The sequence below is a fragment of the Neocloeon triangulifer genome, unplaced genomic scaffold, assembly GCF_031216515.1.
Source record: "Neocloeon triangulifer isolate White Clay Creek 2 clone unplaced genomic scaffold, ASM3121651v1 ptg000014l, whole genome shotgun sequence".
Classification (NCBI taxonomy): Eukaryota; Metazoa; Arthropoda; class Insecta; order Ephemeroptera; family Baetidae; genus Neocloeon; species Neocloeon triangulifer.
The window spans coordinates 24489589-24512773 of NW_026775556.1; the positions used below are offsets into that span (position 1 = coordinate 24489589).

The window sequence follows — 23185 nt, forward strand, 5'->3', positions numbered from 1 at the left end:
CATGTCACCAGTGCTGTTGGTGCGCAAACCTCGAAATAAAACTGAATGCTCATACATATACAATTGTGCCGCGGCACCACCATTATACTATTTTCAATTCTCGGCGGCCTCACATCATGTGAGGCTGGTGCATAATGGAATGATGCTGAATGTGCACCGGCAGTGTGCGATCGTCCGGCCAGTCAGAGTGCTGTGACAATTCGCATTGTGTGCGATTTATGCTTTGTGTGCTCGTTTCGAAGCCGGAGATAGAGAGAGGAGACCACGTTCAAAGAGAGAGAGGAATGTTTGCATAGGCAGGCAACCTGCTCAGCGCACGTGACGAGCGGGTTGCATAGCTCGTAATGAGCCGGTGCATAATTACAGTGAATCGCAACACATGGAATGTTTAGCCGTTAATTTCAATTAAGTGCATGTTTAGCTCCATGTTAATTGAGTGTATTAGACATACTGAATCGGAACGTGCTCGCAGATGTTTTGTTAAGAGAAATGTGGCAAAAATCTTGAAAATAAATTACTTATTTAATACTCGTACACATATTTCATTTATTTCACTAAATCCATTTCAATAAATAATTTATTAGAGTATAAAACAATTACAATTTAATTTGATTCTCTGTAACAATATAATTGATTTTTTGAAGGTTAATTAATTAGTAATTTTTGAAACTAATAAGCCACCTACATTTTTCATTTTACTTTGTCAATCTATTTCCTCGCTAATGAGTTTTCAAATAAAACGGCAGAGAGTTTATTAATTTTTATCGTAAAAAAAGTTCTGTTTGCTAGCTTTAGGCTTTTCATTGAAAGGCTATTTATTATCCCATTAAAATTAATAATTTATCAAAGCAACAGTCCAAATGAATAAAACGCCAGCAACTCTTTGAATTTCATTTAAATGCGCTACTGGCAGTGCATTTATTTGAATTCAAATTCAAAGCTGCTCGACTGCAACGCGCAATTTATGACTTTGCGGCGGACATGAAGTCTGTCGTTGTTCCCGATCTGGTAAATTTGCGCCATACATTCTTTATTCCCTTTATATACTTTTAATTTATTGCACGCGCCTGGTAATCCGGCGCGAGAGCATTTTTCATTTGCAAAAGCGGCGCACGATATCAAAGGGAAAATTATTTGCATGCAGGCAGACGTACTTTTGATGGCTGCATTTATGCAGAATGAATAAATGAGCGACAACGCACGACAAATAATGGTGACAGAGAGAAAATGCACGGACTAAGAGCGTGTGGCACTTTATTTTAATTCACCCTGCATACGTAAGACCCTCTGCAGCTCTAGCAGCATTTTAATAATGCAAAACGGTGCAGACAAAGAACGACTCTGCATTAATATTGCGGGTCTGTGCAAAACGAATTTACGCTTCTGAGAAATTCATTTCGTCAAGAGTCATGAGTCATGATTAAGAGCAAAAATCATATGTCTAAAAAAAAATAACTTGAAAGTGTGATAAAAATTTAAAGTTAAATATTCTGTAGAATTTTCTAAAACTACTTCCATATTTTATTCAAAATTGATTCACATTTGAGTTAGAAAGGTTTAGATATGCTTTCATTTTAGAGAACGCAGAAGTTCGCAAATTCTTCATCAAATATTACATTTTATTTATTCAGTCCAAAATTTACTCTGAGAGTTATTCTTATTAAAAAAATAAGAGACCAAGTGATTTCATGCGAATTTAGCTGACTATTATTTTATGGTTTATTAAAAAAGAAATGCACATTTAATTGACTTTTTCTTTGTCAATTAGTTATCTCAAAAATAAAATGAAATAAATATTATTTAAATTTCAATAGAATGTTCAGTTCTTTTCTTAAGATTTCTTGATGAGTCTATTTGATTCGGAAAATATTACAAATTTTATCAAATTTCCTTATCACCAGAACTTCTTTTCATTTCAATCCAAACTCTACAAGCAGACAGCTGGCTGCCCTGGTATTTGTACTCTCAGTTAATCCTCTGAACTCTCATTCCCCAACTTTTGTTGAAATCCTGCAGACAGTGAATAATTAATTTGATTAACTGGCAGCGCACTAGAGGGACTGCAGCAGTAGGTACGGCTGCTAAGTAAATGCGCGCGGCTCTCTCGCGACAGCGCATAGAAGTAATTATTCACGTTTCATCTCGGTGGCATTCCCAGTGCTCTTCGCCAAGTCGTGTTACGCCCGCCGAAATTAAAGCAGCTCGGTCTGTTTGTACATTTGTATGATAATTGCGAGTGCAACTGCTTATTTATTCAAGCTGTCGGCAAGATGCAGCGCAGCCTTGGGAGTCGCTGCTGAGCAAACAGCAGATAGGCAATGTACATTTACCACCGCGTGCACTTGCATATTGTACACATCGTGCACTAAACTCAAATGGGAGTAAACGCGTCAGGGAATTTGTGAACTTGTGTGCTCTCTGGGTTCAATTCAGCCGAGTTAGCGAGCAAGACTCTTAAGCTCATTAAAGTGGATGTTAGGATATTGTTCCACAAGGCAAACAGTTGGCTAACCTGAAAGCTTTGAATAATATGCCAGCCCTCGAGAGGATAAATTTTTAAATGAACTTTTACCGATTTATATATATTATCTCATAAAATAAATTAAGTTAAAAATATCAATATCACTAATAAATCTAATAATTAAGCCATAAATTTGAAAAATTCTTTCCAATAGGTTGATCGATCAAAGTGTTTGGAGAAAAAGAAATCATATTGAGTTAAAAACAATTTGTTGGAATTAATTATAAATTTTTACGTCACTTTTTAAGTATTTTTGTTGAAAAAAATCCTGATGAATTTTCCGGATTTTCAATAAGGAAAGGGTCATAATTCATCAAATTTCATTTCTGATATCAAAATACCCAGAATAAAGTATTTCTTTCATTAAGAATGTTCATCACAGATTGAAGATTCACTTTTTCCCTCTTCCCGCCATGAGAAAAGATGAGCCTTTGAGGAACCCTGCTGTTTTCCGCCTTACAATTAATAGGAGGGAAAGTTTTTTGATCATGATTTTGAAGTCAGTCATGATACTTGTTTTTCCAATTCAAGTTTATGTATCATTTTACTAAACAACTTAAGATTTTTTTTTTTCAATTTCAGACATAAAACTTTTTAAATGTTTTTATTATTTGACCTGTTGTGAGAGAATAAACGATTTGAATTTAATTTTTAAGATCTGTAATTTCAAAAAAGCAATGGTGCGATAATAAAACTTAATAAAATAAAAAGATCAAAGCAATTTCAACATTTTCATTAATTTCGAAGGTGATTGAGTTTTAAAAATATTGATTGAGGATAAAACGGCTTCCTAAATTAATTGCATTCCTGGCGGTCTTTGAACTCTGATACTCGAGGGCTTTCAAAACGGACACGCACATCTAGCCCGTACAGTTCAAACGCATTCCAGGTGGGTTTGCTTGCAAAGCGTTTTCCACAAAAGAACTGCGGCTTTGTTTCCGGGGCCGAGGAGCAACAAGAGCGGCAGAGTGGCGACGAGATGGTGTTTCATGATAGAGTGTGTGTGTGTTCATGTTTGCTCGGGATTATATTCATATCAACAAAATGTCGTCTTATGCGAGATGATAATAATGCACACGCGTGCCAAGGTATGTGAGCGCGGTTTTAATTAATTCCCGTGCTCTTGCGAATGCGACGAGGAGACACACTGCTTACAAATGTCTACATCTCGCACGCCAGACGTACTACAAAATATGCTGCCTCGTCGCGTTATGTTTGCCGAGAGAGAAATAAACACACGAAATGCACTCTCACCGCACCTTCACCGCTAGACAACACGGCAGCGCCTTTTGGAACTGGGAGAAAAGTTTGTTACGAGCAGAGAAGTTCTGTTTTCTACCAGGATTTTCATTTATGTACAATCATTTTACTAAAATGGAAATAAATTCACTAAAAACGAATTATCAATGGCTAAAAATTATGATTCAAATTTTTCCCGAAAGTATTGGGCTATGATAGCAATTTTAGCTTATTATTTTTAATATTTTCTTGATCAGGCTGGTTGTTGCCATCGTAGGTGGTTCAAGTAAAAACTGGAACTGTTCTGAAGCCTCCAAAATTTTGTTTTTTTCAATTTAACAACAGCTTTTAGACCTTTTTGCAAGTGACGCAGTAACGCGATTCTTCCTTTTTTTAAAGTTTAATTATTCTTACTTTACGTTTTAATTATTCTTCATTATTTATTCACATATCAGTTGTTAAATTGTTTCCGTACAAGTTTGCATCCATGAATTTTATTATTTTCAAGGTTTTTTTTTTATCTCAATAATCTGTGAAACTCTCACTAATATTACTAGATTAGAAACAAGTTTTATTAACTAAATAATTATAATACTGCATTTATCGACCTATTTTAAACAACTTTTGACTTAAATCTGATTGACGATTTAATTTAAATATTTTTAATATATTTTAGTTTTAGAAATGAAATAAATTGAATTTATATTTTTTTTTCTATAATTGTTAAAAAAAATCATACTAATGAAACAATTTTCAAAGAACATAAAATACATAAATAATATTTAATAAAAAATGAATATAATTAAGCCATTATTATAAAAAATTCATAAAAAATTAAATTATTATTATTATGAACAAACTTAATTTTTTAAAATATTAATTTTAAATATTTTTATTAAAACTTTTAAATGAGTAAACGTATTAAAAAAATTTAAAATACGTTTACTCTTTTAATTTGAAAATTTGAGCAGTGAAAAATGCCATACAATAATTGGTTTGCTAATTCTCATCTGTACCACCTGACTTTAATTAATAGCATGAAGGTCCAAGAGCTTTTGCACTCGTCCGAAGAATGCCTTGTTTATGTTCGTCCACATGCATGGATTCCCAAGTGGTGCGTGTGGAGTTTTGTATTTTGTTACTGGTGCGTACACCGCGGCTCTTAAGTGCGCTCTTTTGTGTTTCAACATTTGCTTATAATTCCCCTGCATGCTGCATGACTGGCGAAACTTTTTCCAGGTATCATGCATTTCAGCTGCATAAATAAATGACCCTGGCCGTGTTCATGCGTTGAAAGGAGAGCCATTTTCAGAAATTACGTTCCCTCGTCGGTGTGAAATTTACCAAAAAAAGCAGGTAGGCTCACTTTGTTTAATTAAAAAATTTCTGTCGCGTTCCTTTGAGAGTTAATTTTTGTAACGAATTTGGGCCGGTGTGGCGCTTTATCCTCGAGAGTGATGCTTTCGCACGAAAATTCAAACATAGCGCATTAGTGCTCGTCGTGAGGTGTCGTCAAATTTTGTTAAAAGCTGCTCGGAGAGGAAAAAAATTAACGGAAAAGTGATATCACGCGTATATAACACGTCGAAGTGAGGAAAAATTCCAGCCGACGGCGCGCTCGCGACGGAATTTTGCGAATATTTATGGCCCAATTTTAATAAGTCAGGTATGCGCCGCCGGTGGGAAGCTTGACGCACCCGCTAATGCCACCGCCATAAAATACGAAACACTTCAGTTTCGCAGCTCCTCTCATCGATCTGCCTCAGGACTTTGTTCGGAGAAAGACTTCTGTTGTTCTAGTCAGCAACTTTCCACTGTCGAGGCGGCGAAACTTTGGTAATTGATTCCGCTTAAATGCCAATCAAAAACAGCACTCGGTCGCACAAAAAAAATAAAAGAAAGAAGCAGAAAACTCGCAGCTTTGTTTACCTTCGCTCGCGCGTCTAATTAAGCGATCCATAATTAACCTAACGTGGGCAGAATTGCTGATATAGCAGGCCTTGTTTCTTGCAAGAAATTGTGTTTGCTATTTTTTTTATCAATCTTTTGCTCTTCGAAGGATATTTGTTTCTTGAGAATTATTCACATTTTTTTTATTTTCATTCAACTATTTGCCCAACTCATTATCATTATCAGACCTTCAAATTATAGTTAATTTAATTTGTACTTATTTATTTTTTAATGCAATATGAATCATAAATCATCTAATCTATCCAAATCAATATGCAACAGCATAATAAGATTGATGGTTTCAAGGTAAGCTTCAAGCATTTATGCCAAATCTGTTTGTGTTTAATCAAATTATTTATTAGCGTTCAAAAAAATCGAATTTACTCAAACAGGAGAAATTATGAGATATTAAAATAATTTAATATTTAAATAATAAAAACAAATTTAAAATATTCTTTATAATAAATTTATCTATTAATCCTTAAAAATATTTTTTTGTGACTAATAAAAATGCTTTTAAAAGTAATGTGTGTTATAATTAAATACGAATTCATTTTTACTCACTTTTTCAATGATGCAAACGAGGCTGATGGTGCTGCCGATGTCCACGTGGTGCTCGCCGTTGCCCAGGATGAACGCCTCAGGTACCACAATGTGCAGATTGACAAAGTGCGACATGATTCCAGTGCCTGTTGACACCTGTAACACACACAAGTGGCAAACCTCATTAATTACTCTGGCCTAATGAACATGTCAAACGTGCAGGTCCCTGATTTATACGCGCCCTTCGACCAAATAAATGCTCCACCCTTATAGATATTTGCATTGAAAGTTTCGATTGAGCAACTTCTGGTATTACTTGATGGAATCCGAGACTACAGGTATTTGACTTTCCGAGATCGATGGTTCTTATTCGATCTTGACTTCTTTTAAGAGGTCTGCTCAACTATAGGAAACAATGGAAACTTGATGCATTGAAATAGGTCAAGATGTGCACACAGCTCTTAACTGACAATCCTCTACTTCCTCCATTCTCAAGGAGGAAAAAATTATAATTCTCCCTCGAAAGAGCTTAAAATTCTGTGCAATTCTCCAGCTCCATCTTGTGAGATGGAAATTAATGCATTTTAAGTAAAATGGACTTTTTACGCTCACAAGATGTTGAGGGTAAAAAACAAGGGCTGTCTTACTCCCGTCGCGCATTTCTCCTCGTTTGTTCTTTCATAAGAGTCGAGGCATTGCATTGTGATGAATATTAAAAAGCAGCGGCACGAAACTGTGAGCGCATTGAACATTACTTCCATTCTCAACTTACGCAGTTTGCCTCCTTAATTATACCAGCCGGTTATATTCAAGGTATTACTGGGGTACCTTTATTTATTTATTCTGAGCAAGCCTCTGGATAAAAAAAAATAACAATAATTAGGTATTGTCTTATCAATTATGACAAGGAACGCTGGAGGGAAAATTATGAAGCTTGGAATTCATTCTAAATTTTTTATTTAAGACTACGTAGGGGAAAAACATAGAATTTGGCAAGCTACGTGTTTTTGTAAATACAAAGATTAAAAATTATTAATAAGATTGAAACTTTGAAACCTTGAATATATTCCGAGCAAGCGAGCATTATCAACACAGTGTATTGTGCCACTGGCTAAATGTATGATTTTGACTTCATTTGCTTAAATGGATGGGATTATAAAAAAATGCATATATTTTTCAATAATATTAAAATTAGTGGTATTAAAATTCAACTAAAAACTGACCATAGATTAAACCCAACAATTTTATTTATTTTTGTATATTAATTTAGGAATTTACATTTTTTTTATAACAAAAGTGTGGAGAAAATAGCTAGATATAAGAAATTTTATCCAAAATTTCTCAATTGCATTTTGTTGTTTAAATTTCAAACAAATTTTTTAATAGCTTCTTAACCGAACGATATTATTTAACTTTTTTTATTTATAACCTCAAAATAATCTTCATCTGAACAACGTTTAATCAGATTTATTTGCAGCCAATACTTCCTAAAGCACAATTTATGCAAATGATTTTCCTCCTTTTAATGTAGAACAGTCATGAATCATGCATGAAGTCCTTGTAAATTGCCACATCAAAGAGAAATTCTGTGCGACAAACTCATTTCTCCGCTACTTTGTGAAACGTTCCAGCTTCGGTTCTCTTCCTTCTTTGAAAAGCTAATCTTCATGAAACACACAGATTGAGCTTTCCACTTATTATTCGCTCGCAGCCAGCAGTTTTCCAGTTTGCTCACTTACAAAGCAGTCTGCGGCTTTCAAGGCAATAAATTTGAATCAGCGGCGCTTCTCTTTGCCGGTCATAAATCAAAATCCGAGCGCGCCCAGAAAGAGAAGCGGTGACAGCGGAGCATTTTTGTGCCAAGACGTACGACCTTGCATGTGGCACCAATAAAACGAAATGAAATACGCCAACCGTGGAATTCAAATGGGCATGCACACGGCGGTATAACTTGAAAGGGTTGAAATGCATGGCAATATTTCTTATAATTTAAAAACATTCTCTGCAGTTTGTTATGTGCTGCGTAAGGCAAGATTTTCATAAGCTTGCATTTGCCAAATTAGTTTACCTACATAATTTTGATTGTTAAATTATTCTGCATGAATTTAAATGTTGTAAATATATATGATTAAATGTTCTGGTTTTAACCTAAATTTAAAAAAAAATTGAATATTAATAAAAATTTGATGTAATGCGTTTTAGATTTTATTTTAAATAATGCAGATTCTCAACATTTTTTATTAATTAGTGATAATCTAGTTTAGTGTTACCTCTTTTCATAAAAATTCCTATTAATAATTTTGTATTACAAATATTTTCTCATATTATCTATTTTATAGAGAAGTATTTTGAAAACAAACATAAAGCTCGCACCAATGTTTTTTAAATAATCATAATTTAAATAACAGTAACTTTTCAGTTCAACTTGTAAAAAAGATAAGCACTTGATTTATAACCTATTTATCAGATTCAAAAACCAAAAATTTACATGATGTTATTTTTTATTAAAAAAAATTTGAACTATTCTGCATAGGTATTTTCAATCGAAATAAATTAAATAATTAAATAATTTTTTTTTTAATAAAAATAAATTTCTCTTTATGATCATGCAAAATTTTAATGTCAGAAGAACAGTTACTTGGTTTTTTTTTTAAATAATTTTGGGCGCTATCACGTTGAAGAAATAATTGCTGGTTTTAGTCAGTTACAAACAGGAGCCATTTTAATTTTAAGGAATTTCTTTAACAAGCAAAAGAGCTTCTACTTGCAAATTGTGTTTATTTTTTACTTCACGAGCGTCACCTCAAGGGTTTGACAAATGTTTACTTTTATTTTAAAGTTCAAATTTAAAATTATACAAGCGCATTTTTTTTATCTGCGATTGTTTGAAAGCCTCCTTCAAGATATGAGGAATTACTTTAAAAGAAAAAGAAAAAAACTCGGCCCTTTTTCATTTCTTTATATTTTCAGCTGAAAAAAACAAAAAGAGTGTCACAGGTTTTTTGTTAATTTGTACTTCTTTCTGTGCGATTGAAGCCCCTTAATTGAATCGACCGCATGAAAATTCAGACTTAAAACGAAATCAAAATAAATACCCTTGACGACCGAACACACAAAACCGTTTTAATGAGTCCGAGAACAAAAGCGTGCAAATCCCCGGCAGGGAGCGGCTCGGCAATATGAAATCTGGCGCAGAATATAGAACAAAAGGTTGAAAGTGCGCACCCAAGAGAAAGACTAGAGTAAAATGACGGCTCAAGATCGGCAATATTGCTTGGCTAGTGCATTTAATTCCGTAAGATAAGCCCCGGAGCACACTCGGCAAGTGTAAAGGGAGTCGGTATCAGTAGCAGCATTAAACTTGCATAGCACAAACACACACACACACATGGCAGTTATTTCTCTTAAGGGGGTTGTCCGTATGCGCCCTCGTCGACCTTCGTGACACCGTCAAGGATACAAGGAAAAATACTGCATTTCTTTCTGTTTCTCCGCAGTTGAGTTTTAAATATATAAAAGAGAAGAAACTCCCTCACGTGAAGGAGGAAAAGTAAAAAAAAAGCTGCAGACGGGCGGGCGCGGCGTCTTAAATAATTCTTGCCTCCTCCCAGGGCGTGCGTGTGAAATTTCGTCTCTCCTTTTGCAAGATTTAGACCCGTCGGAGGTGAGGAGTCTAAGCGCGCGCGGGAGAGTGTGTACCAGAGATAATATAACAATGGCTCTATGTGTACATAAAGGAAGAGAGAATGAGAAATGACGACTATAAATATTCAGGTTAAAGAAAAGCTAAGGAACTGCGCGCGCGCTCGCTCGCATGGCAACCTGACGCTCGCGAAATTTTGTAGACATTTATTTTGCGCAACACATTACATTCGGGTAGGCAGCCAGCTCGTCTCAACCCGCGTTTTATTACGTATATATGTACATATTTATGTAACGTGAATACAGATTAAGCCCAGGTATATACCGAGCCGCACGACACACTTTCGAGTGGTGTAATTACACTTTGCTGAGGGCGCGTGCGGGTGCAATTTTATCATCCCAACACCCACGATTTTAAAAATGTTTTAAGCAAGAGATTTTTTTTATAATATATGAATTGAGATTAGCATCATCAAATAATGATCAAATTTAGTCTCATTAAATTTTGATTATGATACATTCGGATATATTTCAATATGTGGTTGAATTTTGAGTTAATATCTTTTGAGATTTAGTCATTCAATAAAATGTTGAATTAAGGAGCCAACTATACAAAACATGGACAAGCTTGTGTCAACTAGCGTCGTTTAAAGTGAATTGTGTAGCACGACACTAAATATTTAATTGTTTTTAAGAAATAAAATTACTATTATGGAATACAAATTTAATTTTATTATTTAATCTAAAAAAAAGATAATATGAATAAGGCATAAAATAATTAAAAAAGTATTTTATAATTTTCAAGCAAATAATATTTTCGTTAAAAATTTCGTTTTGTTATAATTTGCTTAAATTGGTTTCGTGATAAATAGCTTTAAAGAATCTAAAGAACATTAATTTATGGAAAAATTTAAATTATTAAAAAAATATATTATTATTTTAAAATACCCAACTTTTTTTGAATAATCTGTTTCTATATATGCAACTTTTCCCGCTATTCAGCTACGAAGATTTTAAAATAATTTTGAATTCTCTGCATTGTTTGTGTGCACAATCTGAATTCAATAGTTGTAATTTTACTATGTTCAAAAATACTGATCAAAAATACGGATTGAAATTTCATTGGAAACTGCAAGCAGATTTAATTTCACAATACTTTATAAAATCACAAATTTTGTAACACTTAAAAAATGAAATTATATCCTTCAATAATTTAATTTATTTCTATCTAGTTTTTGAAAAAAATTAAACGCTTAGTCTTTATGCCTTTAATAAATTTTAAACGCCCTTAGAAATTTTTGCTAAAAATACACTTTTTTATAAAAGAAACTTTTTCTTTAAGTTTTTTTTAAAAATTTAAAGAAAACCAAAAAGATATATGAATTTGTTCCAAAGTTTTCCAAAATCCAAAATTCTTCCTGGTAATTGCTTTGCGGCTCGCACTGGTGTATTTTGCCAGGGTTGTAAAAAGGGGTTAAGGGGGTGCGTCATATTATAACTTTAGCAAAGAAAAATGCTTTTGCCTGCTCTCATCTCTGGAGACGGCATCGTTCTTGCATTACTGGGGCTCAAATTCAGCTTCGCTATTCATGGCAGCGAGAGAGAGAGATTCGTGCACTCTCATCATCCCTCTGCGCGATCCGATCCGATAAAGGGGAGCGAAACGGCCGAAGCCGCACGGCAGCTGATGAAACAAAAATTGACAATTTGCACACAGCGGAAAAAGGGAAAAAGCGATCGGCTATCAAATTTCATATGGAAAGAGAGCGGCATATTGATTATGCAAATGGCCGTGCGCACGCTTTTTGCCCCTCGCTCACTGTATGAAAAGTTTCAATAAGTTGATCTTGATCACCATGGGCGTGCGGACCGAAAATTCACCCGTTCGCACCCTGCTTCATTTCCGTGCGACGACCGAGTGCCGGGCCAATCATCCATCGAATGGCGTCATTATTGCACCATTGCTGGTGCCAAATGCGGCAAAAACGAGGGTGGCCCTCATCTGATCAACCAAAAGTTTCCATCGGTTGAATTAAAAGATAGAAAAATCCATTCTCTTTTTATAAAATTTAACTGAAAATAATTAATTTAAAAATATTTAAATTTTTAGATTGATTATTGAGGTAATTGAAATGAAAAAAGTCGAAAGTCAAGTTGAGCTGCAAATATTGTCTAGGTGATATAAGACTTTGTGAAAATTTTCAAATCGGGTAGATCAATTATTTAAGAAAATTTCCAAAATGATCAATTGGTCAGAGTAGGAATTGCGTTCTCCCAATTTTTTTTACGATGAATTACTGTAAAACTACGAAAAGGACAAAATTTTAATTTCATATTATGGCAAAATAATAATTTCAAATTAATCAGTCCCTTTTTCAGCACACCTAACACTTCCCCCACTCTGAAATCGCAACTATAAACTAGATTTTCTAGATATTTTGAATTTATTGATTTCTCAATTCTTCTATCGATTTCCATAGTGTATATCTACATCTGAAAAGTTGAAATTGAGACCGAGAGATAGTTATTTGAAATTGAAATTTTTAATTATTAATTTTTTTGGTTTTAAGAAAAAAAAGAAGGTCAGCTTAAAATATGTTTGTCATTTAATAATATTACAAAATTAAAAATAAATTTTTAACTTAATATAAAGTGGAATTAAGCAACTTAAAAGTGAATCTGTGACATTTTGACACAGAGAACTCTGTATAATCTGCACTTGCGAAACGTGGCCGCCGGCGTCTGAATTGTGGCGCAATTATTTTGCAATCGTCAAAATGGATTTCTCAAGGCGCACGAATGAACGCGCCGCGAGCATTGATTTCCGTTATTCAGAACGCGGGGGGTGGGAAAAGATAAAAGGTGCGCGCCCGTGTAATAAAGTGCTATCGCAGAAGCCGTCGTCGTTATTAAAAGGATTCAAAATTGTTTCATCAATACTCGTTCGTGGCTAAAAGCTCTCCCACTCGCTCTCTCTCACCCGCTGCACAATTGACAATTTCAATGGTAATGGACTCTCTATTTTATAATTCAATGAAGCGGCCTCTCTACTGCGCATCAGCCGAATTAGCACGGGATAAATTATTTAAAGAGTCATTAAAAACGACGTAAAATAATGTTTCCAGATAATATGTGTGTAGGACGATAATTCAATAAACGACCCACCACTCTCTAAATAAATGTGCATGGCTGATATTTGGTGCTTTAATTCATAAATTTCCAGAGCAATTTGTCCTGCTTAAAATGTGGCCCCGAAAATAGGATTAAACAAAGCGACTCGTATTCTTGTCTAGAATATGCGGCACTGTAGCTTATTAAAATTTTATTTTCTTTTGAGATCGTCAGCCTTTCCTTTAGGTTGGAAATTTGGGTCTCTTGGGTTTTGGAGCAATTTGTGAGGTGGAATTGGGGAGGTGCACTCGAGCGTGTGGATGCACGCGCGTAATTATTTAATGCGCTTGATACACTGTTAATTAGGGTTCGGATGGGCCGATCCCCCGAGCCCTTGAGTGCAGGAATCGGCATCGCAACACCACCACTTCCTGCGCTGATAAACCGCTGGGTTCAAGACGAGTGAGTGGTCAGAAATCTCGGATTGGGACACCCGAGGTCGGCGCATTAGCCGAATTAAAGCGGCGATCCCTCTCTGCAAACGAGCTGCAGAGTTTGGGCACGAGTTGATTGATTCGCAGAACCTGCACTGTGAAATGAGAGGGCACTGAAGACACTTTCGGAGAAAGCTTTTGCTAATCTTGTACTTAGGCAGCAAAGAGGCAGCAAAGGGTAAATCGTGATTGCAAAACGTAGCAGTTTTATCATGGAATCGACTTTTTTCTACAAATTATAGATAATGACAAAGGCATGAAAAATCCAAAACCTTTTTGTATTAATTGAAATTTCTACCTCAATTTTATTTTTATTCTCTTCTCCTTGAAAAAGATTATTTTAAATTTAGAAAAATTAATGAAAAAAATTTTTAAAGCGCCTCTTTACAAAGATAAGAACGTAAGAAGAATTGAAGACTGGTCTGGAGAAATACAAAAAACGACTTTTTTAAATCGCAAAGAATAAAAAATTTATAGATTTCCTTGCTGTTTCAATTGGAATGTTATTTGGAATGATTATTTTGAGACTTAAATTTAAAATTTCTGAGCCATTTTTAATTCTTTACATGGTTTTTATTACATTTCAGGAATTTAATTTTAGTTTTTGGTTTTCTCTCAACAATAAACGATCAAATTTTCACACGTATTTCAATCATTGCCATTAAATGAGAATAAAAAGCGCCAATTTTAAGGTAAGGGACTTTTTATTTGTCTAATTAAATCGAAAAATTAATTATAATGATACTCATAAGTTCAGACATAGTTAACTCAGAAAAAAAGATAATTTTAATGACAGGGTTCATAATTTTACCATGTACGAGATAGTCATACTTATTTATAAATTTAAATAATTTTAACATATTTAATTTAACGACTAATACCATTAATAAAAAAAACGTTAATTGACACAAAATAAATTTTAAATTAAAAACATTTAATAAAAAATGGTACAAAAATTAAAATTAAACGTTCATTTTTATAGTAAAATCTGGTTTATTTAATTTGCATTTTTTTTTAAATTAAAATTTTTTAAAATGTTTGTTTTTGTCTTTTATGTAATAATCATTTTCAACCTGTGAGGCTCCCAGTAAAATTGAACCCAATAAAATTTCCTTTGCAACAAAAGTATTAAATATTCCTATCTGTATCGGAAATGATAAGAATAATTGTGATTCCTTAGTAACTAATTATATATTTAAATTCTAATGCTTCCAAATTAGAAGTTTGAATTAAAAAAAAGAACCACCACAAAGAGAAGAAAGCAAAAGAGAACATTTGAAGCGTGTAATATAAAGAGTCAACAATGCAAACAGAAGTTAAGAAAAAGAAATATGCTGTGTGTGTCAACCCACTAATGAAATGAAAAAGCTTTCCACCCCGCAACATCTGATACAATAAATTTAATAACATTGCAAAACACAACGTCGCAAGACAGGCACCGGTGTTGCGAAACGCGAGAGTTAGTCGCTGTTGGCTTTCTTTCAGAACTCCATGTACGTACGTACGTGTGTTCTGCGACAAACACACACCAAGAGACGTCAACCAGCATGACTATCTGCCGGTGACACCGACTATATTAAAAGAATGCTGCTCCTGTGTCTCCACTCCATTTTACTTGTCGTTCCACGAGCGTGTCCGCCCTGCATTTTGACTAGCTGCCTTGAAAGAACCCTTGTCATTTTTATCCCGGACGGAAGCTGCACCAGAAATATATATACCTGTGTGGGAGGGTAAAAAAAACGTACTTTTTCTTTTTAGTTTTTTTAGATCCGCTGCGAAAAAGGGTCTCATTAGCAGAGCTCAAACGAGAGACGATGAGAGGTCGTGCTATGCAAATTAGAGGCGGCGGCATTGTGCACCGGAATGGTCCCGGTAATAAGGCTTTTGATCTCCACCGATAAGGTTTTTAATTAAGATAATTAGTTTCGGCTCTCTATGGGAATTATTTATACGCGCATACACCTCTTTAGCTTTTGCCGATTCCGTGTTTGATGAATTTTGAATTTTCCCACTTCCAAGATGGAAAAGTCTAAAAAGTGGGGCATCTTTATTTTTTTCTTTTGATTCGAGGAATTGTAAAAACACGATCTCTGTAGTGTAATTACTTTTCGGAGCAGTGGCGACTCCCTCAGGGCACGGCGGGCTGATTTATAAATAATGAAATTAAATTACAAGAAGAAGAGGCACAAAAGCCCCTTCGGATTTGCTCGCTCACACCTGCTACAGGAATAAATTAAACACTCAAAAATTTAATGCACGCACTCTGGCGTCCTTTTAATAATTCATCTGGCCCCGGGGAATGTAACAAAGTTGCAAGATGAATGTTGGATAATCAAGAATTATGTCGACCCGCAACCGAATTCGCAAACTTTCCAGATATCATTTCGCATAATATTTCCGGAAAAGTCCTTTTATCGGTGCAGAAAATAAACTTGCCTAGAAGCATTTATGTATTTCAAGTTGGAAATGCGCCCAGAATCCCTCTGGTGGTGACGAAATATTATCTATAATTGGAATCTTTTCGCGGGAAAATTTTCCAGGCGCTCAGAAAATAAAGATTCCGCCGGCAAGACCGAGCAGGCTTATGGAGCGAAATAATCGAATGGCGTACCGTGCTTGTCTGCATCATCACATTCGCATGTGAGATACTGGATATTGAAGGTAAATATTTTGCTTAATAAAGTTGGAATTTGTTGCTGCGGCCGACCGACGACGATATGGATTCTCGTCTGCGGTGTGCAAACATATTGCAATTTGTGGCTTTAACAAAATTTCATAAATTCTGGAAATTCACATGATGAACTAAAGACATAAAAATGTGAAACTGTTTTCTTCTTTCATTTAGATACTCTTTAATAAATATTTATAAGCAACCAGCGCAACGTAAAAAATGGAAAAATTTCAAATAAATTTATATGATTCAAATTCTTGTAAAACGCTGAAGGTTTTAATTTCACAATCAGATTTAAACTACTCATTTTAACTACAAAATCGGGTCTGTATTTTTTTCTTCTAGAATTTCTGATCCACATTTAGAAAAGTTCCCGAGAAATCTGTGAACCGCTAAAGGATTTTATAACCAATATAAAGTAAAAATCCAAAACTTGCAGGAATATAAAATGAGTTTCTGAATTTATATTTATGAGCAATTTCAGAGATTCACACAATATTAATTTGTAATCTAAAAGAAAGTTTTCAAATTTTATCCACAATTTGTTCTCATATTGTACTGCGACATCTTTTGCAAACTATGGAATACGTATTGTCAAAGTTTTTACGACAAAATTTATGCAAATTTATTCAAACCTCAAGCGCATAAAGTAGAGTACACATTCCTTCTTGTAGAAAAAAATCCCATCCATATTTAACTCACAATCAGAGCGGCTGTGTCTGGTTATTATTTGTCTGCAAAACGCCATTCTTTACCAGACTGAACGGCCAATTACCGCAGCGTATAGCATGGAAATAAATTTCGCATTCCGGCGCTTTGTGCGAATATCTCGGCGAGCAGCCGGCCTTTGTATCTGTTTTTGCGAGTACTTACACATTTGCAAGTTTCAAATTACACCCTAGCACCAGAACAAATAGCGCACGCATTCGAGAGAAATACGCGAAAGAGGAAAAAAAGTTGCGCTAGATAGAGCGGAAAGAACTGGCGGCCGGCAGGGTAAAGGGAGGGAGCACCGGATAGAATTGTATGCGTGAGTTTGCATTAATTATGCATCACTGGTTGGTCCCAGGCGGGTGCTATTGTCGCAATGTGCACGCTTATATTTGCTCGTTCGCTCGCTTTGTATGTACAGAGGTGGATGCCTCCTCGGAGAGTCCTCTGTCGTTATGTGCCCTCGCTGCTTTTTGCCCCGGCTCAAAACACATGCCGTCGGTCCAAGAGCTACTGCCACGGGCTCGGCGGCGGCCGGCGTAGTTTCAAGAGCGAAAAATCTCGCGGCTCTCCCCTCAAGACTATGTTACTTATTGATGAAAGTACATCTCAAAACAAGAGGGTGAAATTCGAAACTTAAATTGAATTTCCAAGCACAGAATGAGAAATTCTGCTAATAATTTTTATTGGCAGTTGAGACTTTTTAAGAATTTTTGTTGGATGGAAGTTAATATTAGTCAAAGTATTTTAAATTAGTAAAATAAAATTTAATATTATTAAACTGTTTTTCAATATTTATGGAATTAAAAAGTTTTGAATCTTTTATTATAACATTAAAATTAATTAAAAAACAAAATCTTTTTTGATTTACATTTCACTTTTATCTGTGGAGTTTAGCAATATAATTTATATAATTTGATATACATATAACATATCGTTAAGTAAAATATAAATTTGGTGGGATAGAGAAAAAATATATACCTAAATGAAATTTTACTTAACCTTTTTGTCCTATTGTGCCATAGAAATTATTATTATCACCCGAGAGCTTAATATTTAATTTAATAGGAAAGAAAATTAATAAAGATTTTAATTGTAAGGGAAATTCCAAATTAATACTGCTTTCCAATCATGGTTGAAGGTGGTGCAAATGCGTGGCATTACTAAAATTTATGCTGATTTTATGGTTTTTCATCTATTTGAAGAGAATTATTTTATTAATTATTCAATTTGTTACGTTTATTGTCTTACTTCTTCTAGTAAAAAGCTCCAGTTTTAGTGAATAATATATTTAAAAGGAATCCCGCTAGAACAAATCTTTTTTTCTTAAAACAATAATTTTCAGAATCATTCCAATTCAATTAATTAAAAAATTTAATGACAAGCAAATATTTTTCTTCATACAACTCCTAATGTTCGCCTCATCAATTTAAAGTGAAACAAGCAACAATATCTCTGCTACATGGTGGCAATCAAATTAAATCACTCTCTATCCTCCTAAAGAGGACGCGAAATTTATCGCCCGCCTCTCTCACTTACAAAACTAATAGGCTTGCAAGAGGGAAGTCTCTCGTCTTCGGCGAGACAAAGGACGGAGGCAAAAGTAGGACGCGCCCATCTAATCCGAGTCGCCATCAGCGAGATGGCTCTTTTAATACGCTGGTGTGCAAGAAGACGCGGCGGCGATGATAACAATAATAATAATAATAATGCCCCCATACCTCCTATTCAGCAGCAGCGCCGGCCGGAATGGGCGAAAAAAAAGCGCCGTGAGATGCAATTCGCGCGCAAACGGAAATGAATGCGATTCCGCAGCAAGCGTATGTTCATTTGCAAAAGCGACACTGCCACATTCATTTCACAGTAAACGGGAATTTATGCTGCTCGCTTTCAGTGGGCTTTGAAAGAGTGAGCGAGAGAGACTAATTGGACTCATTGCTTTTCAATTATGGAAGAACGTACGTATGTGCGAGAGACGTTTCACTGCCGGCTCATGAATGGTTCTTGTGTTTTTATGGAAATTTTAGGACGAGACTGCAATGAACAAAAATGAAACCAAGCATTTCAGGTGACGCTAGTTTAAATGAACAATAGAATACAGTAAAATTTCAATATTTTATGAAAGTTTAATTTCATTTTTATCAATAGAAGAAAAATGCAAACTGCTCTACAGTAGAAAAAGCATCCTTATGCATTTATCAAGAAAACGACCAACAGTCCAGAGTTAAATAATATTTAAACTATTTTTAAATTATACTAATCATTATTTTTTTTAAACCTGTGAGAAGATGTTCAGGAGATGCTAATGAATTGAAAAACGGGCTTTAATGGAGCTTGTTGCAAATATAATTTTATTTACAAAAAAATATACGGCCTGAATTTTTTTATGTCTTTGCGTAAATATTCAAAAGTAGAGGTGTTTTCTTTTTTTTAGACATTACTTTATTTTTTTCTTGCCTATAATTTTATGCAGACAACAACTAAAACTGTTTTTAGATAATGAACAATTTTAAAACTTAGGACAAAGTTTATTTGACCCTTCCTTTTTTTGTTGTATAAATTCGTACACAATATTTTCAGTTGTATTACCTGTATCACCAATTTTTGCATAATGACTTAATGTAAGATGTTGCGTATTTCAGTGTATTGAATGGAGAATAAGTAAATATCAGAATTAGCTTATCGCTTCTTAATTTGAAATGGTGAAATTCGAGATATTTAGTCTATAACACAAATCAGACACACCTCCCATTACGAAAATTACTTTAACTTATTTTTATAAGATCATTCATTAAAAACCCAATTTAATGAAATATATAAACAATTAAAAATAGAAATAAAGTAAAAAAATTATAAATAACTCTTTCACCAAAATTAAATCCCTTCATTAAAATTAAAATATAGTATAATACTAAATAATATAGAGCAAATCTTTTACTAACCACATGGGTCCCCCCAAATTTGATGCTGGCGTCCTGAAATTTTCGTGGCTTAATCCTCATGACTTGAAAGCAAACTCCATAAATTTTTATCAAAAAATTTTCAAAATTGCGGGTTTTACGGGACATTTTGAAAAAATAAAAAAACCTAATTATCTCGGCTCCCCGTGGTCGTATAATAAAAATCTGGATATTTTTGGTTTCGTCTCATCAATATCTACAAATATATATTAATTTAAAGGTCATAGGTCAAAGGTCAAGGTCATTTATTTTAAATTCAAAATTTCAAACTCAAATTTGAAGATGTGCCTCACGCTAAAAGTCAAATTTGACATCGTCATTCAATTCCTTGTGAAATTTTACGTAATATATGTCAAAATTGCGATGTGGTTATTTTTAGTTAAATTTAAAATAAAATTAAAAGATTAAAAAACGTGGTTTTTTGCCCCTTGGTGTGCAGAGTTCCTTAGAATATCATTAATTACTCGATTTGTGTTGATTTTAGACGTATATAGTTAATGACAAAAAATTACCTTCTTAACTAGACCAATCGAATGGTGTGCATATCAATGACCTTTGGTGAACTTGGGTCAAAGGTCACCGTGACCCATGACCTTGAGTGACCTGACCTATATGTGTGATACGTAGTTGGAAAGATCTTGTTAAGAGGGTAATTTTTATCACAGATTTTTTGTCTCTAGGCCTACTAGAATTCAATTAATCGTTGTTTTATGATAATTAAAACGCAATATCTGCATTATAAAAACTAAACAATCTAATAACTTCGGTTCTAGTAGACGTAGAGACAAAAAATCTGTGACAAAAACTATCCTCTTAACGAGATCTTTCCAACTACGTATCACACATATAGGTCAGTTCACTCAAGGTCATGGGTCACGGTGACCTTTGACCCAAGTTCACCAAAGGTCATTGATATGCACACCATTCGATTGGTCTAGTTAAGAAGGTAATTTTTTGTCATTAACTATATACGTCTAAAATCAACACAAATCGAGTAATTAATGATATTCTAAGGAACTCTGCACACCAAGGGGCAAAAAACCACGTTTTTTAATCTTTTAATTTTATTTTAAATTTAACTAAAAATAACCACATCGCAATTTTGACATATATTACGTAAAATTTCACAAGGAATTGAATGACGATGTCAAATTTGACTTTTAGCGTGAGGCACATCTTCAAATTTGAGTTTGAAATTTTGAATTTAAAATAAATGACCTTGACCTTTGACCTATGACCTTTAAATTAATATATATTTGTAGATATTGATGAGACGAAACCAAAAATATCCAGATTTTTATTATACGACCACGGGGAGCCGAGATAATTAGGTTTTTTTATTTTTTCAAAATGTCCCGTAAAACCCGCAATTTTGAAAATTTTTTGATAAAAATTTATGGAGTTTGCTTTCAAGTCATGAGGATTAAGCCACGAAAATTTCAGGACGCCAGCATCAAATTTGGGGGGACCCATGTGTTCGGCAAAAGAATTGCTCTATATTGTTTTTAATAATTAATTGTGAAAAATTTAACGTAAATAAATTTTTGTAAAAATTATATAATATAAAGATAGCAATAAAAGTTTTTGTTTAATATAATAACCTAAATAAATAGCACAAATCCTAATTTTTAAGCTTTAAACAGAAATTTCAATCAAATGCAATAATTTAGACTTACTAAAAACGAAAATCCTAATCAGCTTGTCTTCGCTTTTTTAAAAGTAAAAATAAAACTCTCAAGGAAGATAACATTTATGCCAATATTCTTGTTTTAGAGACGTCTGAGTGGAGCGAAACTACAAAACTAGACTAAAGAAAATAATGGTGTAGCTTTCGCTTGGAGCATCGATCAGCGCGTGTTGCATACTTCACGGCGCGCCGATGATAAATTATCTTTTTAACGCGCTTTAAAAGTCTTTTGCTGTTGGCTGGTGGAGGGTCTACGCCGTGTTGTGTTATTATTTGCGAGTGGAAAATTTATTACACGAGAGGCTCGACAGACTCTTTCTTTCTCTCTCTCGAGCCGCCAGCTTATTTTTTAAATTTAAAAGATGAAGAAGCAAGCAAAGCTCTTGCGCTTTCTTCTTCCTTCTCTCTGCACGTGAGATAAAGACGGCGCAGAGTACGTGCTGTTTATCGTTTGGAGCAGAAAGTTCTCGTTGCGATGCACAAGGCGAGCCAAATTAATAGAGATATATTGACGCGCGGAAAACAAAAAGCGGGGCCAGGAAATGAGAGAGTATAAAAGCTACAGAGCTCACTCAGCTACTTTGCCGCCAGCAGCGTACTATATAAGTCATAAAAAACTTTCGCCGCCATGCAGCATTTAAATCAGGATCTACATCAAAAGTTTCTCTCGCCTTGTGCAGAATGCAAAAGTAAAAACAATAATTTTAAATATAACATTTTATAAATGCCACCGAGGCACTTCTCAACAGCACCCTCGGGCAAAGAGGAATCAAATGAACCGACTTTAACGTTCATATTAACTTAAGATTGAATAATCATAGTTCTAAAATTGCGATACTTTTTTATATGAATCGGTCAGAACAAACTCTAGACTCTCTCAAGTCTCTTTTTGCAAAAGAAATAAAAAATTAAATTTTTATTAAGTTGAAAGTCTGTTTTTTTTTTAATATATATTTTTTTTGCAATTCAATTGCAACAAACTAAAATTTTAAATATTTCTTAACAGTTCTATTCTTGTTTTTAAATTTATCATTAAATCATTTCCAGGAATGAAATTTGATGTGATTTAATACATAATTAAAAGATTTCTATTTTGTCACCATTGCAGAATCATATCAGTTGTTTTCCTTATTTACTACAAATAAATAAAATAGAGTCTTACCTGACACTCGTAGGTTCCGTTGTCGCGTTTCTGGACATATTTGATCTGCAGGGTCCAGTCGTCGGAACCTTCGGCGTGCAGCACTTGGAACCGCTCGTCGTTTGTGTAGGTGAACATCCCTGAGGTCAGGATGTGCCAATCGCGCCGCCGGACCCATGATATCTGCAAAATAAAACATTGAAATGTTTTTTAATTATTTTCCTTGTGTTAATATTTTATATTAATTTATAAATACGCATGCAACGTGCAAATCAAGAATTGGAATCAGCCAGGAAAATTTGTAGTTATTTAAATTAATAATGTTTATTATTCCAATTTGTTTCAAAAATTTGCATTTGAAATATACGCAATTATTAATAAATTAAAGGAACCGGTAAAAAAATTTATGTTGGATATTTAAATTTAAAAAAAAATTAGTTCATAATTACTGTCAGTCAAACATTACTGAATATTTTAAGTGTTTAAATAATAAAAATTGCTCTAGTAAATATTTC

General features: G+C 34.1%; 1 protein-coding gene across 1 annotated transcript in view; it reads right to left on the reverse strand.

Moving 5' to 3' along the window:
* LOC132201159 (uncharacterized) overlaps window positions 1-23185 on the reverse strand; it is a 111842-nt gene that overhangs the window by 21266 nt on the left and 67391 nt on the right. The window contains exons 5-6 of the mRNA XM_059627102.1: window positions 22692-22853; window positions 6275-6409 (exon numbers count right to left, since the gene is read on the reverse strand). Of these exons, the coding sequence (XP_059483085.1) occupies window positions 6275-6409; window positions 22692-22853 (297 nt within the window). The remainder of the gene's footprint in view (window positions 1-6274; window positions 6410-22691; window positions 22854-23185) is intronic.